Source organism: Hyla sarda, chromosome 1 (assembly GCF_029499605.1).
Source record: "Hyla sarda isolate aHylSar1 chromosome 1, aHylSar1.hap1, whole genome shotgun sequence".
In the NCBI taxonomy this organism is placed as follows: Eukaryota; Metazoa; Chordata; class Amphibia; order Anura; family Hylidae; genus Hyla; species Hyla sarda.
In genome coordinates, this window is record NC_079189.1 from 236,812,265 (window position 1) to 236,833,253 (window position 20,989).

At 41.7% G+C, this 20,989-nt stretch overlaps 1 protein-coding gene across 4 annotated transcripts in view; it reads right to left on the reverse strand.

Annotated features, from left to right (window-relative positions):
- The window catches only part of SH2D4A (SH2 domain containing 4A), a 120,973-nt gene that overhangs the window by 92,279 nt on the left and 7,705 nt on the right, over positions 1-20,989 (reverse strand). For all 4 annotated transcript variants that reach the window (XM_056569228.1, XM_056569219.1, XM_056569225.1 and 1 more), the window contains one exon: positions 18,595-18,955. In XM_056569228.1, coding sequence (XP_056425203.1) covers positions 18,595-18,775 — 181 coding nt within the window. In that variant the 5' untranslated portion in view covers positions 18,776-18,955. The remainder of the gene's footprint in view (positions 1-18,594; positions 18,956-20,989) is intronic.

Below are 20,989 nucleotides of genomic sequence, written 5' to 3' on the forward strand. Positions count from 1 at the left end.
GGTTACTGCATGGCACCATCATTTTATTTTAGCCTATATTTTAGAGTTCTTGGCAGTATTATATGTGTGTTTTGAGGCTTATTGCATTGCCGGTTCATGTAGAACCTGTTTGCTGAGAACGAAACTTTTTTGTAAAGTTCGGCGAGCTGAACTTTTGTAAAATTCACTTAACTCCAAAAATAAGCCTCTGATCGTAGGTCTGACTACACAAATGAATCCTTCTATCCAGAGTAAACACCTATAACATCTAAAATGTGAATATACAATGAAATTAAGCCAATAGACATTGTACTTTAAGGGTACATTCACATGCGCGGATTTACAGCGTATTTTACACTGCAGATCGGCTGGTGAAGGCGTATTGCCGCTACCAGCAGGCACATGTAAAGCCAGCATAGAGCTGGCCTTCACCAGCGGATCCGCAGCTAAATACGCTGCGAAAATCTGTGCGTGTGAACGTACCCTAAGGGTAGGGTCACATGCAGTATTTTGCTGCTGCATATTTTCTTACTCATTAAAGTCAATGGGTAGCAAAATAAGCAGCTGATTTTGCTACCCATTGACTTCATTGGGTAGAAAGATACGTAGCAGCAAATCTGCAGAAAAATACAGCATGTGTGACCTTACCTTAACTGGAGATTTTCCTATAACAAATCAAATTAAAGGGGTATTCTAGGCAAAAGGTCTGTTGAAGCTCAAGCCAGAACGAAACAATTGTTACCTGTAGCACGCGCACTGGCGTCCACACCCGGCTGGGTGAAATGCCTTTTTAAAGCACCTGCACTTTATGGAGAATAAAAGAAAGAAATTACAGTAAGCGGTGAGTGCCATTCCTCCTTTCTTTGCATATTGGGATATATATATATATATCAACTGGCTCCGGAAAGTTAAACAGATTTGTAAACTACTTCTATTAAAAAATCTTAATCCTTCCAATAGTTATTAGCTTCTGAAGTTTTCTGTCTAACTGCTCAATGATGATGTCACGTCCCGGGAGCTGTGCATGATGGGAAAATATCCCCATAGGAGCTGCACAGCTCCTGGGACGTGAGTCATCAGAAAGCAGTTAGACAGAAAAAAGCAACTCAACTTCAGAAGCTAATAACTATTGGAAGGATTAAGATTTTTTAATAGAAGTAATTTACAAATCTGTTTAACTTTCCGGAGCCAGTTGATATATAAAAAAATGTTTTGGCCTGGAATACCCCTTTAATGGTGTGTTCACACATTCAGGTTTTTAATTGCAGTTATTAAAAACAAAGCCAGAAGTTATAAATGGAATAGATAATAAATGAAAAACACCTATTAGGAAAATATTGATACTTTTCCTGGATTTGTATTCAAAAAGTGCAATTAAAAACCTAATCATTTGAACACAACTTCAAGGGTAATAAATTCTTGGGATACTAAAGTCGGAAATGTTTTCTCCTTAAAGGGGTATTCCAGGCCAAAACTTTTTTTTATATATCAACTTGCTCTGGAAAGTTAAACAGATTTGTAAATTACTTCTATTAAAAAAATCTTAATCCTTCCAATAGTTATTAGCTTCTGAAGTTGAGTTGCTGTTTTCTGTCTAACTGCTTTCTGATGACTCACGTCCCAGGAGCTGTGCAACTGTTACGCCGAGCACTCCGGGTCCCTGCTCATCCCCGGAGCGCTCGCAGGGTTCACCTTCTTGCACGCCCCGGTCAGACCCGCTGACCGGGAGCGCTGCATTAATGTTACCGGCGGGGATGCGACCCACGTAGTGGGACGCGCCCGCTCGCGGCTCGCATCCCGGTCTCCTCACCCGTCCTCTTCCCCGACGGCTCAGTCCCAGGGCGCGCAGCCCCGCTCCCTAGGGCGCGTGCGCCGGCTCTCTGCGATTTAAAGGGCTAGTGCGCCATTGATTTGCGCCTGGCCCAATTAGCGCTCACACCTGTGACATGTCTTTATAACCTCACTTCCCCTTCCCAGCATTGCCGGATCTTGTTGCCTTGTGCCAGTGAAAGCGTTCCTTGTATGTCCCAAGCCAGTGTTGCAGACCCTCTGCCGTTGCCCCTGACTATGATCCTTGCTGCCTGCCCTGACCTTCTGCTACATCCGACCTTGCTCTTGCCTAATACCTTGTACCGCACCTGTCTCAGCTGTCGCTATCGGGTGGAACTACCTGGGGGTTACCTGCCGCTGCAAGTCCATCCCGCTTTGCGGCGGGCTCTGGTGAGAACCAGTAACCCCTTAGACTCCGTTCCCCTGGTACGGCCCACGTCATCACCCCACTGACACAGAGGATCCACCACCAGTATCCTCACATTATCCGGATCCTGACAGCAGCTCCTATGGGGATATTTTCCCATCATGCACAGCTCCCGGGACGTGACATCATCATTGAGCAGTTACACAGAAAACTTCAGAAGCTAATAACTATTGGAAGGATTAAAATTTTTTAATAGAAGTAATTTACAAATCTGTTTAACTTTCCGGAGCCAGTTTTGAGATATATATATATATATATATATATATATATATATATATATATATATGAAAAGTTTTTGCCTGGAATACCCCTTTAATAGCAGGGTATGGTGTGGTAATAAGGGAAAGCAGCAGCAGGGAATTCAAGTCTACTTAGCAGTGACAGTAGACTACAAGCAACATGTGTATTATGTCACTCCTACATTTTAATTACACTCATAGATGAAGTAATGGTAAAGACATCTTCCTAATGAACATGTATAAAAACATAGAACTGTAAAGTCCAAGGAAGTCAAACCATTTTTTCTATATGACTCTACACTACACTAAGCCATATCTATTACATAATGGCAACAATAGAACAATGCACGTGATAACTGTAATGCTATGTGCTTACATGACAAAGGAATGGATATAGTCATTGTATATACCTGCTGTTTTCACATGCACTCTAAACAATACAGCTGACATAAAGATACAAGTTAAATGACTAACCTTAGTTCCCTAAGCAGCACACAGGGTTTTATATATGGGGGGAGATTTATCACAGCCTTTTTCCCCCCTGTGTTTTATGCTTGTGTGTGTCAAATTTATCAAAACGGCGCACAGACTTGGATACATTTTGCACAAATGAAAAAATCCCCTCAGAACTTTCTGTAGGATGTTATTTTTCAAAAACAAGGCAGAGGTGGTATAAATTAGTGCTTTTTTAACATTTGCACAATATATTTACGCCTTTAAAAAAAATAAAGACACAGTTGATAGATTTTGTCCACTGCATAGTCAAGAATGAAGTACAGTGGTCCCTCAACATACGATGGTAATTCGTTCTAAACGAGCCATCGTTTGTCGAATCCATCGTATGTTGAGGGATTCGTGCAATGTTAAGTATAGGAAGCTGTACTCACCTGTCCCCGCCGCTCCGGACCGCGTCCCGCCGCTCCCAATGGTGTCCCTGCCGCTCCCGATGGTGACCCCGGGCCTCCACTGGGCTCTCCTGGTCTTCCCCGGTCCTCCGCTGTCTTCTCCGGTCCTCCACTGTCTTCCGCAAGGCCTTACTGGGCCTGCATAGCGACGTCGTTACGCCGCTGCATACGCCGTTCCTATTGGATGACGGGACGGCGTGCGCAACAGCATAGTGACGTCACCGGAGAGGGCCGAGAAGACACCGGAGGAACAGCGCTGGACCCGGAGGGCACCCCGGAGCATCGTGGAGGGGTAAGTAATACTTACCGCACCACATGGGGAACATTAAGCTGCTATCCGGCAGCAGATTAAGCATTTTGCGCTGCCGGATAACACTTAATGCGATGGCCCAGACATAAAAAAGCATCGTATGTCGATGCTGACATCGACATGCGATGGCCTCTGAGAGGCCATCGTATGTCGATTTTATCATATGTCGGGGCCATCGTAGGTCGGGGGGTCACTGTACTGTATTTCACAGTCACTTTTACCAAAGTTGTCTATTTTGAAATTGCACTCATTTTTTGCGCAAAAACTAAATGTGCAGATATGTTGCACCAAATTTCAGCCAATAAAATGTCAGAAAGGCATTGATAAATCTCCTTCATGGTGCCCAAACCCTAAAAATGAGTGCCCAAAACAGCATCAAACTAATTTATATTAAATACTAGACATTGGCCCTGATTGGAGTGTAGTTTTCTTTGTGGGTTTTATTTCCCTACAATTTTTTTTTCCATGGTATTTACTAAGGTTTCCCTTTTTTTTTTTTTTTTTCATTTTTTACACATGTTCTGATCTGTAGGGTTTTCTTCAGCTCAAATCCACTACATCTTCTGTGGAAACCATAGTAAATATGTTGTTTTTATTTTGTGAAAATGTTGGAAACACGCCCCTTTTCAGTGACCATGCCCCTTTTTCGTGTTTTCTCAGTAAAATGGAGAGTTGGTTGTTTTTTTTTCAATACTGCGCAATGTGCCAAAATCTGGCGCACAACCCGCCAAAACATGTTGGGTTTACAATAGTAAATCAGGGCCATTGTCTCCTCTTAGGGGGACATTTATCAAAGCATTTAGTAGGTTTTTTTTTTGCTTAAAATTGTCGCAAAAAAGTTGCACGTGTGACTACGCTCTTTTTTCTGCTTAAGTGAAAAGAAATTTATCAACAGGCTGAAAGCAGTTGATAAATAAGTCGCACATAAGCAAAAAAAATAGTAAGAAAAAAATTACTAAAAAAAGGAATACATAAGCAAACATTGATAAATGTCCCCCGTAGGGTTTAAATTCTGTTATCTACTACAATACCAGGGCTCAAGTCCTGCAGGAACACGTGGGAACTGAGTTCCTGCACTTTTTCCACAGCAGGAACACCATTCCCATTAGCAGGAACAGCCCTTGAGTGGAAGTCTTGGGTGAGTTCACACACTTTTTTTCCCCAGGACTTGCCCCCTGTACAATACATTATGAACAGTTGTATAGTGCTCTGTGACCAGTACTTTAACTTGTGACACTGTCCATATTGCAGTAAACATATACAACATTGTAAGTGTTATAGAGGCAGGCTATGTGAATCCTTATAATATTGCTCCCTAAAGATCCATGAAATGTATCAGGAATTATTAGGTAGATATAGCAGAAGAGTTAATGTGTATGCCACCAGTTCATCTCTGCGAATAGTTAACTAGACCCACATTCCACGGCAGGAGAAGAATGAAGCATAACAGGAACTCAAACAATTAGCCACAAAGCTTAACCCAGTGACTCATTCATAACAAGTAACTTTTGTCTTTACAAGTAGGAACAAGGACACCATGATTTCTGTAGTATATGGTAGATTGATAAGCAAAGCACTACCATCTACAACTCTGCGATATCTGCAAATCCATAGAAAACTTTAATGAACTTGAGTTTTCTCTATTTCATCAGTAAAATAAACTTTAACACCAGGGCTTGCTTGTTTTTTTTTTCTTTTTTATGACTTGTGTCACATTTTCAAATCAACTGGTGCCAGAAAGTTAAAGAGATTTGTAAATTACTTCTATTAAAAAATCTTAATCCTTTCAGTACTTATCAGCTGCTGTATACTACAGAGGAAGTTCTTTTCTTTTTACATTTCTTTTCTGTCTGACCACTGTGCTCTCTGTTAACACCTCTGTCCATGTCAAGAACTGTCCAGAGCAGGAGAGGTTTACTATGGGGATTTGCTCCTGCTCTGGACAGTTCCTGAAATGGACAGAGGTGTCAGCAGAGAGCACTCTGGTCAGATAGATAGAAAATAACTTCCTCTGGAGCACACAGCAGCTGATAAGTACTGCAAGGATTAAGATTTTAAAATAAAAAAATAAATAGTCAAAAAAGGATATAGAAATAATACACAAATCACTAAGGTTTTTAAAAGTTTAAATACTTAAAGGGGTACTCCACCCCTAGCATCTTATCCCCTATCCAAAGATAGGGGATACGATGTCAGATCGCCGGGGTCCCGCTGCTGGGGACCCCCAGGATCTCCGCTGCACACTCGCTCTGTGCGTAATGACCGGCGATACAGGGGCCAGAGCATCGTGATGTCATGGTTCCAGCCCCTTGTGACATCACGGTCCGCCCCCTTAATGCAAGTCTATGGTAGGGGACCTGATGGCCACCACGCCCCCTCCATAGACTTTTATTGAGGGGGCGGGCCGTGACATCACAAGGGCACAGAGCCATGACGTAACGATGCTCCGGCCCCTGTATTGCCCGTCATTAAGCACAGAGCGAGTTTGCTCTGTGCAGTAATGATAGCGGGGTGCTGAAGCCAAGATCCCGGGGGTCCCCAGCAGCGGGACCCCGGCGATCTGACATCTTATCTTAGGGGATAAGATGCTAGGGGCGGAGTACCCCTTTAAGTATCACATGGAGTTACAAGAATGGATATTGTAAAAGGGCATCCAGTCATATATAAATAAACAGTGAACAAAACCTCTAAGCAACTTCTTCCAGAATAGTGGTACTGATTTTGTCCATTAAAATAATTTTGACCAAAATGTCTTGATTTTGGTGAGGCCATTCAACCATTCGCGTTGTTGGATCCATATTCCAGTTTCTCATATGTTATCCATGGACTGTAAGTGGCTATCTTAGATCTTTGGTATTGTGCCTCCTGTCTATCCAATAATTTATTTTAGTGGGTTTTTTCTTCAGCAAAACATTAATGATGTTATATTATAAGTATTTAAATGGATATTTTAATGACTACGTAAGAAGTATTGTTGCATCTGTAAAGTTCAAAACAGAATGTAGGCTTTAGGCAAAATGTTTTTAAGACAATGAGAAGTATTACTTTCAGACAACACATGAAAAACCAGTTTCATATGTTCTGATTTAGAAGCTGTACTGTATAATACACTAAGCACTCAACTCCTCAAACCAGTAACATCTTCTCTTAATGAACCCTTTATTCTGCGTATGTACAAGGCCTGAATATCTGTTCAAGACCTACTGAAATACTATATCTCATATCGCTATGGAGGAACAACAAATACTGGTACTTGATAATGTGCATAATGTGGCCCGTGGATTTTTTTCTACACAATTGATCTGTTTCAGGGTAGGGTGACACTTAGCGCATCCGTAGAGTATTTCACGCTGCAGGAAATCAACTGTGTTGCAGGAAATACACTGTAGATTTTGCTATGAGCCGCCGCAGACCTGTGTGGCTTGCAAAGCATTGAGACCGCCCACACATCACAGTCATGTCGGTGCACTGGGCCCGCCTCCAAACATTACTTCACACACAGGGCTGCGACGGGGTAGCCCAGTATGTCTGCTCAGCAGATGTCCTGCAGCATAAAATATGCCGCAGATGCCCTAAGTGTGACCCTACCCTTAGGGGAGATACACTGTGCATACACTGCATACACTGTGGATTTCATGCTGTTAATTTTATGCTGTATTTAACTATTTATTTATAAAGGACCTTCAGGTACCAACAATCTAGTTTTCATGGTATTAATTATTACTATTATTATTATAAGCTAGTGACCAGGCCCACACAGCAGAGAAAGTGAGACTATCCATACTCAGTAGAGGCCTTTTAAAAATTAACAAAGCAATGTGATTAGTTGCTTTGTACGCTCCACTCTTTCTTTACACCACTTTTACAAATCTCCCCCTTATCATCCAGAAGTTGATCTGGATATAAACAGGCAATCTGTGATGTTTAGATCACTGGCCTCCAACAGTATCTGTTGTATCATAAGTGGCACAGGGGTCTCTAATCCTTCCATCTAGCACCAATACTGACTGCAGTTGTGACTGTTGTTATCAAGAAATCTCCACCTTTGTGACTTCAACAGGGGCAGTTCTAGTGTAGGCTAGCTGGGAGCAGTAGTTCTTTAGGAATGTCACCTGGCAGCTATAGGTATGTAGCTAACCTGATGTTTCCCTGTGTGCCCAGCCAATCTTTATTAAACTTGTTTAATATGTAGAGTGGAGTACAGGAAGAAGAACTCTGGACATTTGGACAGTCTGGAAACAATTTGAAAACATTACCGAACCTTCTAAGTGAATCCAGATCTTTTCAGCGCAGAGTGGAATGTTAGACTTTTTTTTTTAGCAGATCAGTTAATTGTTAGTCACTGTCCCTTTAGTAATCATGTTACTAGCAGATATCTTGGATAAAAAGTGAACTTTTTATACATTTTATACAGTTGCAAAACGATACAGTCCAACTAGTTAAAACTACTGATGAAGGCCCACACATGTTGGCTTACTTTGGAGCAAATGCACTAATTTTTACTCACAGCTTGTTGCAACTCATTACCCTATAAGCAGGGCATACAATGGCAATTTCTGTGGCGAGTCAATCACACAGGACTAACTTTGACCATAGGTCACTGAAGATATTAGTGTAAGCAGTGGGACCCTTGTTCAGCTTTCTTTTCCTCTGACTAGTCAAAACGCCTACATGGAGCCTAAAACTTCTCCTGGAGACAATGGGCCTCATTTACTAAGCTGAAACCTACCAGTTTTTGTCTGGTCACTTTGTCTGAGACATGTCTGAGACATGTCTGCGCCAGTGTGCGCCTGAAAAATATGACAAACCCCGAAAAAGGGGTGTGGCCTGTCACAAAAGGGGGCATGGTCGACCAAAAAGGGCCGTGGTTTCACCACCTGACCGATTTACTATGGAATTCACAGAAAATCCTGTGGGTAAATGGCTGGAAATATAAACCTAGAAAAAACTGGTCAGAAAATGTTCCCGACTTTTCTCAATAGTAAATAGAGAGGAATCCTGCATGTCTGAAACAACTTTTCCCACTAGTAAAAACCCGAAACTCTTAGTAAATGAGGCCCAATCTCTTGAACAAACATCCAAAAATCTGTGATTACTGTATACGCGGCCCAGATCTATCCCAGGTGATGTTCCTTGTAACTGAAACAGGACCTGTCACTTGCTTGACACAGGCTTTACTTGAACAGGATGCAGAACAATGAAGAGACTTGAACTTCTCCCTGAAGGAACACTCAACTAGGAGTTCTCTTTCTCTCTCTCATCTGACTTGACCCTTACTGAACCTAGGAGGAACAGTCTAGACAAGGTACATACACTTTTCCCTAACTGACTAAACTAAATGTCTGTTCTTTCTAGCAGGAGCAGAGCTTGGAGAAATGTGGCTTTAGCAAAAGCCAGACTATAACTGACTAAGGCTGGGTTCACACTAAGTTTTCTCCCATACGGGAGCGCATACGGCAGGGGGGAGCTAAAGCCTCGCGCTCCCGTATGCCTACGTATGCGCTCCCGTATGTCATTCATTTAAATGAGCCGGCCAAAGTGAAACGTTCGGTCCGGTCGGCTCATTTTTGCGCCGTATTCACTTTTACAACCGGACCTAAAACCGTGGTTGACCACAGTTTTAGGTCGGTTGTAAAAGCGCATACGGCGCAAAAATGAGCCGACCGGACCGAACGTTTCACTTTGGCCTGCTCATTTAAATGAATGACATACGGGAGCGCATACGTAGGCATACGGGAGCGCGAGGTTTTAGCTCCCCCCTGCCGTATGCGCTCCCGTATGGGAGAAAACGTAGTGTGGACCCACCCTAAAACTGGTTTGGGTCCAGGGGCTTGGATAAGGGACTCTTCCCGCAGCCATTCTAGAAACTTCTGCTTAGAAATCTATCATGTAGCAAATTAAAGGGGTTATCCAGGAAAAAACTTTTTTTTTATATCAACTGGCTCCAGAAAGTTAAAACGATTTGTAAATTACTTCTATTAAAGTCTTAATCCTTCCAGTACTTATGAGCTGCTGAAATTGAGTTGTTCTTTTCTGTCTAAGTGCTCTCTGATGACACGTGTCTCGGGAACCGCCCAGTTTAGAAGCAAATCCCCATAGCAAACCTCTTCTACTGTGCAGTTCCCGAGACAAGCAGAGATGTCAGCAGAGAGCACTGTTGCCAGACAGAAAACAACAACTCAACTTCAGCAGCTGATAATTATTGAAAGGATTAAGATTTTTTAATAGAAGTCATTTACAAATTTATTTAACTTTCTGGAGCCAGTTGATATATAAAAATTTTTTTTTCCTGGAATACTCCTTTATCCCTCATCTATACACAGCAAACAAGTTTTTAACCCCCTACACTCTTATAATACCTTAGTGAATACTATTCAGGCAATGCAATGTACAAAACAGTTTTACCAGTTAACTCACAGTACCCCACAAACATAATCTAGGCAGTTAACATAGAGGTTTTTTTTTCAACCATGTGACAACATGAAATATACTGTAGCTGGAACAAGGGTACCAAAACACTGCATTACCAGTATAGCCTATACTGCCTCCTACTCCAGACTGTAAACAAACTGGAATGCAGAAGAGGGAGTTTCTCCAAGTCTGTTCTTCAAACCCATAGGCACTCTGAACAAAAAATCCTTCAGATACCTCTTTAAAAAAAGATTAAAAAAATCCTTCAGATACCTCTTTAAAAAAAGATTAAAAAATCCTTCAGATACCTCTTTAAAAAAAGATTAAAAATCCTTCAGATACCTCTGCTACTGCTACAGTAGAGGCCAGTATATGCCCCATTATGCATTTATACAACATGGAACCATACTTTGGCAGCATGCATGAACCCTTCTACTGTGGAGATGGCTCTAAGTAGACCTGTAATGGTTAATATTTATCCACTAGTACCCAGACAGGATCAGCACTACGGGACTTGAAAATTTCCATTTCTTATGTAATCTTCAAGGTGTCTTCAAAGGCTGAGCATTACTGTAAGCCTAATACTTGACTGAATTCAAATATGCCAGTAACAGTAAGGAAAATAAAGAAACATTGCCCTTTCCTTTAGCTTTAATAACTTCTTTTCTTTGCTCAAAATCAATATGTTGTCACGATTCGGCAGGCTGGAGGTGGATCCTCTGTGCCAGAGAGGGATTGGCGTGGACCGTGTCAGTGGACCGGTTCTAAGTTGCTACTGGTATTCACCAGAGCCCGCCGCAAAGCGGGATGGTCTTGCAGTGGCGGTAGCAACCAGGTCGTATCCACTGGCAACGGCTCAACCTCTCTGAGATAAGCGCGGTACAAGGGAGTAGACAAGAGCAAGGTCAGACGTAGCAGAAGGTCGGGGCAGGCGGCTAGGTTCGTAGTCAATGGTGATAGCAGATGGTCAAGAACACAGTAGAGGTAACTCAGAGTAGCTTTCTCAAGGCACAAGGCAACAAGATCCGGCAAGGAAGTGCAGGGGAAGTGAGTTCATATAACCAGGGAGCAGGTGGAAACTAATTAGGGTGATTGGGACAGGCACCATCATTGGTGCACTGGCCCTTTAAATCTCAGAGCGCTGGCGCGCGCGCGCCCTAGAGAGCGGAGCCGCGCGCGCCAGAGCATGACAGCCGGGGACCGGGACAGGTAAGTGACCTGGGATGCGATTCGCGAGCGGGCGCGTCCCGCTATGCGAATCGCATCCCCGCCGGCAATGTCAGTGCAGCGCTCCCGGTCAGCGGGTCTGACCGGGGCGCTGCAGGGAGAGAAACGCAGCGAGCGCTTCGGGGAGGAGCAGGAACCCGGAGCGCTCAGCGTAACATATGTTTTATAAAAGCAAAGGTGGACTTGGCACTGCCAAGTCTGTGTGTGGAGTGGTGTAAGTGGGTGAGGGGATCACGGTCTCTGCTGTAGGAACTCGGGTGGTGCTAAGACTAAATCAAACAGTTCAGTGTACTTGATAGTAGAAATAGCGAAAAAAGTCGGTAACTCACCAGCGCTGGTTCATGTGAGGCCTCCGAGCCCCGAAGAAGCACGTTCACCGTGTGAAACGGTTCCGTTGCCCACCTTTGTACCCCCCCCTGTCTGTCTCTCCCCTGCATTTTGTACAGTGAGTATGTCGCAATAAAGCAAGACCTCACATGAACCAGCGCTGGTGAGTTGCCGACTTTTTTCGCTATTTCTACTATCAATATGTTATATGGCACACTTTATATGGCATTGCTAATTTTGTATTTCACACTCATTTTAATGGAGAGTTCAATAGTAAAGAAATAAAAATATGACCTAAATGGAGTCAAAGAATCCAAGTACGGAAGATAGAAGATGCATTGGAATGTAACGAAAAGGAAAAATAAAGGAAGGAAAAGCTGAACTTCTGTACAAACACAGCTTTAAAAAGGAAATGCAATATCCTGTATATACTGAATGGGAACAAATATACGGGCCTGTCCTATTAAGTCTTTCTAAGTATGGAAACCATTCAATTCTCGTGTAAAGAATTTACCTCACAAGAAATACCGTAGTAAGATGGTTAAATTGCTCAATGCAGTGCTATATATAAAGTTGTTTACTATACCCATATTCTGACTGTCAGTGTAAATATTCCTTACATAGATAACTCTTTCTTTTATCTTTCCCAGTGTCATTAGTCACAGAAATCTTCTCTTCCTCACATTACACTTCTAGTAAAACCAGTTACTATTTCTTAATTTAACTTTCACACATTACTTGCAGCAATGTACTTTCCCCAAGAATTCAACATGTGATGAACCTTCCTAATGTATTTTAGGGCAAATTCACACATGATAGATTGTTTCAGATGTTACTTGTGAATTTTAAAACCTTTAATTTGTTCTTCCATTTTGCATTTTCTGCAGGAAAATCAGTGGAAAGTATACACCAAAAATTTACACATGGATTTAGCAGATTTTTTAGCAAATTTTCGGTATGGTCAGTTTAGGCTTTTCACTGTGGAAATACACATCACATTTTATAAGGACATGTGACTACCCCAACAGATTGATTTTCTTCTGTATGTCCTGTAATATTATTGGTACAACAGAACTGACAGTGACGTTTCAACTGGTAAAGGGTTCAGAAGAACACTTTGATACACAGAACGGGTGAGTTACAGGATTTCCATCTATGAGCGGGTTCACATTACAGTCTTGCACGTTATATGGTTGTGGGTGACTGAGGGCCATAGCCCATAGAGGTTCTGATCTTTAATGACCCTGGTCTCTCAGCTGGTTTACTAGTGCTGTATTCAGTTTACATTGTGCTCATATATAATTTTTACAAACATTGTGGATATGTTCTGATATTTTCTGTAACACCCCCATTATGTTGGTCCTAGGTACCTTCTCAGTGCACTTTTACCACCCCTTCACAATTTGCATTATATGTTGACCCCTAGTGTTCTCTTGGCTACTTTTTGTCTGTAATTTTACTGAGCACCATTCATATACTTTTTTATGATATTGAATTAAATAAAGATGTTGGTTTTATACTGAGTTTGTGTTTATCAACTGGTGTTTTATTGGTGTCAACTGGTAAGTATGCAGTTTGCCATTTAAAAAAATTAAATGTATGAATTTACAATCCTGTAAAACTCCTTTAACCCTTTTCATTATCAAAATAGTTTTAACATATTGTAAATTTAGACATTTTAGTTTAATAAATTAATTATGCTCAAAGTTCTTTAATATTTATTATTTTAATTATTGTTGAAATATAACTTATCTCCTATCCAAAGGATAGGCAATAAGTTATAGATCATGGGGGGTCTGAGAGCTGGGACCCCCCGCAATCTCCTGCATGGGGTCCCGGGAGTTGGCTGGTAGGGGGGCGTGTCGTACCCCGCATGGAGCACTGGTTTACACGCCCCTGCATGTACCCCATAGAAATACATGGAGGGGGTGTGCCTGCCGTGGCTTCCTGCGGGGTATGGACGTCAGCTTCCAGCAAACTGCCGGGGCCCCGTCCAGGAGATCGCGGGGGGGTCCCATCGCTCGGAACCTCCCCCCCCCCGCGATCTATAACTTATCCCCTATCCTTGGATATTTATATTTATTTTTCACCAGACCTACTTTAAAAAGTGGCAACCATTCTCTGCCTCAGGACATACCACCTACACTTATATTGAATGCGAGAGTTGAATCTAAATTCCAAAAGAGGGTAGGGATTTGAATGTGTCGCCCATTGATGTCGGACATTTAACTGGTTAACGACTCGAGCCCCAGGCATACCAGCTGGCCCTCAGCTGATTCTTGTATCTGGGGGGCCGGCGTTAATAGCCAACATGCAGACGGCTATTAACTGACATCGGCGTCTAAAGAACCCTGTAAATGCTACCTGATGGTCCAGTGGGTAGATCACCTCTGCTTCCATCTAGGTCCCGTCTCTTGCATTGATAAAGCCTGGCTTAACCAGGTGCAGATCACACAGATCAATGGGGTTCTATGGAACCTCATTGATCTGTATGAGGAATCTAATGATTCCTCCTAAAAGTCCCCTGAGGGGACTAATAAAGTGTAAAAAAAAGTTTACTAAAATAAAAAAAAAAAACATTAACCCCTTCCTTATTAAAAGTTTAAAATATAAAACTTCCATATAAAATATAAAAACATAATTAAAATAAACATATGTGGTATCACTGCATGCGTAAATGTCCGAACTATAAAAATATAATGTTAATTAAACTGCAAAGTCAATGGTGTACATGTAAAAAAAATACCAAAGTCCAAAATTGCGTATATTTGGTCACATTGTACACTCAAAAAAACTTATAAAAACCGATCAAAAAGTCCCATCAAAACAAAAATGGTACCCATGAAAACTTCAGATCATGGCACAAAAATGAGCGCTCATACCGCCCGGTATATGAAAAAATAAAAAAGTAATAGGGTCAGGATAGGAAATTTTTAACCTACTAATTTTCATGCATAAAGTTGTAATTTTTTAACAGAAGTAAAAAACAAAATCAAACCTATATAAGTTGGGTATCATTTTAATCATATGGACCTACGTAATAAAGATAAGGTGTCAATTTTACCAGAAATTGCGCTGCCTAGAAATGAAAGCCCCCAAAAGTTACAAAAGGGCATTTTTTTTTCAATTTAGCCCCACAAATATTTTTTTTTCTGGTTTCGCCATAGATTTTGTGGTTAAATTATTGATGTCCTTACAAAGTTAAATTGGTGGTGCAAAAAACAAGCCTTCATACCAGTCTGTAGGTGGAACATTTAAAGCGTTATGATTTTTAGAAGGCTAGGAGGAAAAAATGAAAGAGCAAAAATGAAAAAAACTGTGGTCCTTAAGGGGTTAAGTAGACTTCCTACTAAATAATAGAAAATTAAAAAGGGAGTTTTCATTTAAATGAATGCGTAATTTAAATCTGGATAAAATTGCATTCTATATTGACTGTCATTCAGTCTAGTCATTCCTTTAACTAGCTTTGAACATCCCATTCCTAAATAAAGCATTTACTTTTATCCGCCTTCCTGTTTTAGTCATAATAGGTCCTTTATGAGTCACTTCCACAAAAAAAATGGGAAATTGTTGTTTTTAATGTTTTTTTCAGACGATTTTGATGAAAATAATTTAAGATGATAACGGTTTAGTAGTACAAAAAACACATGGCTGATAAAAAAAATATATTTTAGGGAGCAATTACTTGAACTTTATATTTGATGTGCATGTACCTTAGAAACAACATCAAAAATTCACAAAAAACTTGTAAAGAATATTTTTTTTTATAAAATCATTGGATGTGGATCCTTTGAGCCAATGCTGCTTAAATATTTCCTAATAATGCTAGATATTTGTTTAAAAATATGAATGTGGTCTGAGTTTAAAAACTATGAATGGTTATAAATGACACTACTGTCCGGACTGTAATTTGTATTATAACTCATTTTTCTGATTCTATCTTCTACTGCCAATAGATAACCAGAAAAAGTATAGTGAGCTAGGAGAGAAAGAACCTGAAACAAATGTATGCAACTAAAAGTATATGACTATATAATTCAAGGCTGTATATCTGGCATAGGCGGATTTATAGATTCTACCTATATTCAACATTAGAAGTAGAAAAACAAGCGCTCCATAGGGTAATATTAAGCCCCAGTGTGAGGTGAAACATGAATGACTGCTCACCCTGGGTGGTTGTGTAGCTTCATACACAACAATGATGATAGCATACAAATAGTAGGCCGTCTGCTGCCCTCACTGGTATACGCAATGGACAGGGATGGCTTCGAGGAGGGACCCGGCTCAAACGTCAGTGCCGTTGGGAGCCAGGTCCGTCCTCGATGCCATCCCTGTCCATTGCATATCTTCAACATTGACTGGTGTTATTGTTCTTGAGACAGACCAGGATCCCCCTCTGTTCTAATGTTCTGGGATATGATCAACCTGCCCCTGAAGAAGCAATCAGTTAAGGCACTAACAGTGGAGTAGTTAGTTACCTAACTCACTTGTAACTTCTAGGAGCTGCTTAGAGGTGGTGAAGGAGTAAGTAGCTGAAGGGGTAGGTAGCTGATGCTTTATTAGGGTGTTGAGACAGGTAACATAAACATGCAGTAGAGGCAGTTAGCGAAGCAAAGGGGCTCTGCAGTTTGCATTAAAGTCTCTGAAACTAGCACTAAAAGCACTGTAGATGTACACAGACTCTACAGACTCTACATATTTCAATGTGTAGCTCATTGACAGGTATAGATAAGACTGAGCCTGAAAATTAGTTTTCCATGCACATTAGGGGAGATTTATCAAAACGTGTATAGAGGAAAAGTGGACCAGTTTCCCATAGCAACCAGATTGCTTCTTTTATTTTTCTTTCAAAATGAAAGAAGCAAGCTGACTGGTTGCTATGGGCAACTGCATCATTCTTCCTCTACACAGGTTTTGTTTGTAAAATATGTATATTGTGTGACATATGTGTTTTTATGGGATCCAGCTCAATGGAATACCACAGGAGTCCTTGCTATCCCAGTCATCATACTCCCCTACATATGCCTCCAATGGAGGCAAAATGAAACACATTTGGTCTCCATTGGGTGTAAGGGGGTCTATAGATCTATTTAACCCCTTAAGGACGGAGGGTTTTTCAGTTTTTGCATTTTTGTTTTTTCCTCATCACCTTCGAAAAATAATAACACTTTCAATTTTGCACCTAAAATTCCATATGATGGCTTATTTTTTGCACCACCAATTCTACTTTGTAATGACATCAGTCATTTTAACCAAAAATCTATCAGGGAAAGGGCTAAATGATCTTTATTAAATTTTACTTTTTTTTTGCAGTGTTATAGCTCCCATAGGGGGCTATAACACTGCACACACTGATCTTTTACACAGATCACTGCAAAGCCATAGCTTTGCATTGATCAGAATTATTGGTGGTTGAATGCTCAACCCTGGATTTCAGGTTTGGAGGAATCAATCGACGATTGGACGCGCAGGAGGCAGGTAAGCCACCCTCCTGCGTCCTCCTAGCTGATCGGGACATCACAATTTTATCGCGATGGTCCCGTTCAACCCAACTGAGCAGCCAGGATGCTTTTACTTTCACTTTTATACGCAGCGATCAACTTTGATCGCCGCATCTAAAGTTAATGCAGTACATCAGCCCAATCGGCAATGTCCGGCATTAGCGTGGGTCTTGGTTGCTTATAGCAACCGGGACCCATCAGGCATGATGCGTGCTCACCTCGTGAGCGCGCATTATATCTGGGGACGCGCATATGGATGTTTATAAACATCCATTTGCGCTAAGGGGTTAAAGGGGTACTCCACTGGAAAACATTTTTTTTTTTCAAATCAACTGGTGCCAGAAAATTAAACAGATTTGTAAATTACTTCTATTAAAAAATCTTAATCCTTCCAGTACTTATCAGCTGCTGTTATGATCCACAGGAAGTTTTTTCCTTTCTGTCTGAACATAGTGCTCTTTGCTTACACCTCTGTCCATTATAGGAACTGGCCAGAGTAGGAGCATATCCCCATAGAAAACCTATCCGGCTCTGGACAGTTCCTAAAATAAAGGAACTGGAAAAATGTTTTCCAGTGGAGTATCCCTTTAATGCATGTGCTGGGACCTATTAAGCCATGTGTGTTAAAGGAAATAGTAGGCGGCAAGGAGGTAGTAGATCCACTGAGACTGTGTGGATAATGACTTGGGCCGTGTCAGGGAGCGTAGTCTAAAGTGCCGCTGGTTTTCACCAAAGCTGGAGGTGGCACCCAGGTCGCTACCCCTGACATGACTCGTCCACACAGGCTGCTGGAGAGAAAATGTGGTACAGGAGGAATATGGCAACTCCTAGTCAGGATAGCAGAAGATCAGGGCAGGCAGCATGGTAGCGACAACAGGGATGTAGCAAGAGGTCAGTAGGAAGGTGGCACAGGAGCAAGGTCAGGTCACGGAGCAGGAAGGTCAGGAACATAGTAAGGCAAGACACAAACGCTTTCACTAGTGCACAGGGCACACAAAGATCTGGGAAGAGGTAGAGGGAGGTGCACATACATATAGAAAAGGGACAGGTGCAAACACTAATTAAGGGTGCACTGGCCCTTTAAATCTCAGAGCTCAGGCACACGCGCACCCTAGGAGTCGAGGACACAGAGGCGACGTGAGTGACGGCCCAAGATTCGCATGCGGGCACGTCCCGCGATGCAAATCCCGGGCTCGCTGGAGGACAGAGGGAGAGAGCAATCACAGCCAGTGTGACCGGCCGGAGAGCTCGCCAAAACAGAATTCAACTGGACCCTGCCTAATGTAGTGTGAAACCAGCCATACTCCAATCTTCTTTATCTAAAAACCGACATGTAAATTTACTCCAGTGTTATCCAGTATTGAAAATACACAAATCCAGCCTAATTTAAAAAGAATTACATGTTATATTTTGTTAACATAATTTTCTTAGCACTTACCTTCTTTTGGCTTATGACTTTTCTGTGATTTTTCATTCTGTTCATATTTTTCCTCTCTCTCTTTCCATCTTCTTATTTGTTCTTCCCTCATCTTAAAGAACAAGATCTGTTTCTGTTCTTCACTAAGTTCAACCAGGAGTTCTGGGTCAATGTACATATCAGCTAGTATTTGTTTAAGCATGACGGCTTTCAGGTATAAACACTTCTTAAATAAGAAATCTTCAGATTTTAACTCCAAGTGGTACTTGTAATATTCCAGTGAATTTGATTCCAAATGTAGATGTTTCTTTGTGTATCAAAATATTAAAATATAAGTACGTAAGATAAGATCCATCTTAAAGTGTTAAAATAATATGCATTCCTGAAAAGAAGAAAACAAACATGATTCTTAAAAACTAGTATAACTTAAGACAGTAAGATATATGAAACAATGTACTAAGATACCATGGTATAGTATCTGTGCTTCTAAATAAGACTTGAAGTGAACTGACTTATCACATTACACAAATGTATAATGCATAAATCTATCATGCAAAGATAATTTCTAGCAAGTTCTCCCAGCTCAGCCACTTCTTTCTAGTGTACAGTACTTGCCAATAGGGAGAATAAAAGGTTAAAATTGACATTTAAAGAAGGCAGCAGTCAGAAACATGTCATCTTTAAACCTGCTATTTTCAGGCACTTTTACTCTGGATTATGGGTTGTCCATATATAATTGCTGACCAGTACAGATAAATATATCACAGCATTACATCATAACACGAAAAATACTATAGGTTTACCCATGAATAAACCTTTTCTTATGCTACTCATTAGGGATGAGTGAATCGAATGCAAATATTGCCACGATTCGATCGCGTGAATCACTTTATTAAACTCCATTTAGTGCGGTCCAGGCTCCAGGGTGTTAAAGTCTTAAGGGCCTAGATACTGTGAAAGGCCAGGCAAAAGAACACACCTGCTGGTGTTGTAGACAAATACTGATTTAAGCATAATGGAGCGCATTGTCCTCCTCTCATAAGTGCATACCACATACGTACATCTAAGTGGTGTACTATTTTGTTCCTGTTAAAGTCTTAAGGGCCTAGATACTGTGAAAGGCCAAGCAAAAGAACACACCTGCTGGTGTTGTAGACAAATGCTGTTTTAAGTGTACTGGAGCGCATTGTCCTTCCCTCATTGGTGAATACCACATACGTACATCTAAGTGGTGTACCATTTTGTTACTGTAAAAGTCTCAAGGGCCTAGATACTGTTAAAGGCCAGGCAAAGGAACACACCTGCTGGTGTTGTAGACAAATACTGTTTTAAGTGTAGTGGAGTGCATTGTCCTCCCCTCGTAAGTGCATACCACATACGTACATCTAAGTGGTGTACTATTTTGTTCCTTTTTCAGTCTTAAGGGCCTAGATACTGTGAAAGGCCAGGCAAAAGTACACACCTGCTGGTGTTGTAGAAAAAATACTGTTTTAAGCATAGTGGAGCACATTTTCCTCCCCTCATAAGTGCATACCACATACCTACATCTAAGTGGTGTACCATTTTGTTCTTGTAAAAGTCTCAAGGGCCTAGATACTGTTAAAGGCAATGCAAAAGAACTCACCTGCTGGTGTTGTAGACAAGTACTGCTTTAAGCGTACTGGAGCGCATTGTCCTCCCTCATAAGTGAATACCACATTTGTACATCTAAGTGGTGTACCATTTTGTTCCTGTTAAAGTCTTAAGGGCCTAGATACTGTGAAAGGCCAACCAAAAGTACACACCTGCTGGTGTTGTAGACAAATACTGTTTTAAGCGTAGTGGAGCGCATTGTGCTCCCCTCATATACGCACTAAGTATGTCAGGCAGAGAAGTGCCAGGATGTGCACAGAGGAGAGGCAGAGGCCTAAATTCATCAGGCAGAGGTGGCAGAAGACTAGGGGTGAGTGGCAGCAGGAGTTGCAGCGAGAGGCCTGAGCTCCCGGTATCAGCTAGCGGTCGTGTCTCGACTAGCAACCCATCTTCCATCATCGAATGGTTGACACGGACATCCACTTCATCACAAGTGACATCTGACACACCCAGTCAACAGACGGTGGGTTCCTCAGGCACAACCATCAGTTGGCATGGCCTGGGAGCAGTCCTTGTCCGCCCATTGCCTCTGTCCTATGCTGTTCCCATTCAGCATCGGGATGACTTCTGTCTCTCCACTTGCTACCGGCACAAAATGGGGGCATTTTTTTACACCCACTGAGAGGGAGGACAAACTGACCTACTACAGAGACATTCTACGTAGTTAGGTGGCTAATGTCTATCTGCGCCATTGTCCATCCTCTCGCAGATCTGACTCGGGGGTCCTCTGCGCTCACCTTCCACTGCCATGACTGCTGGGGAGGGGTGGGGTGGCAGGAGCAGT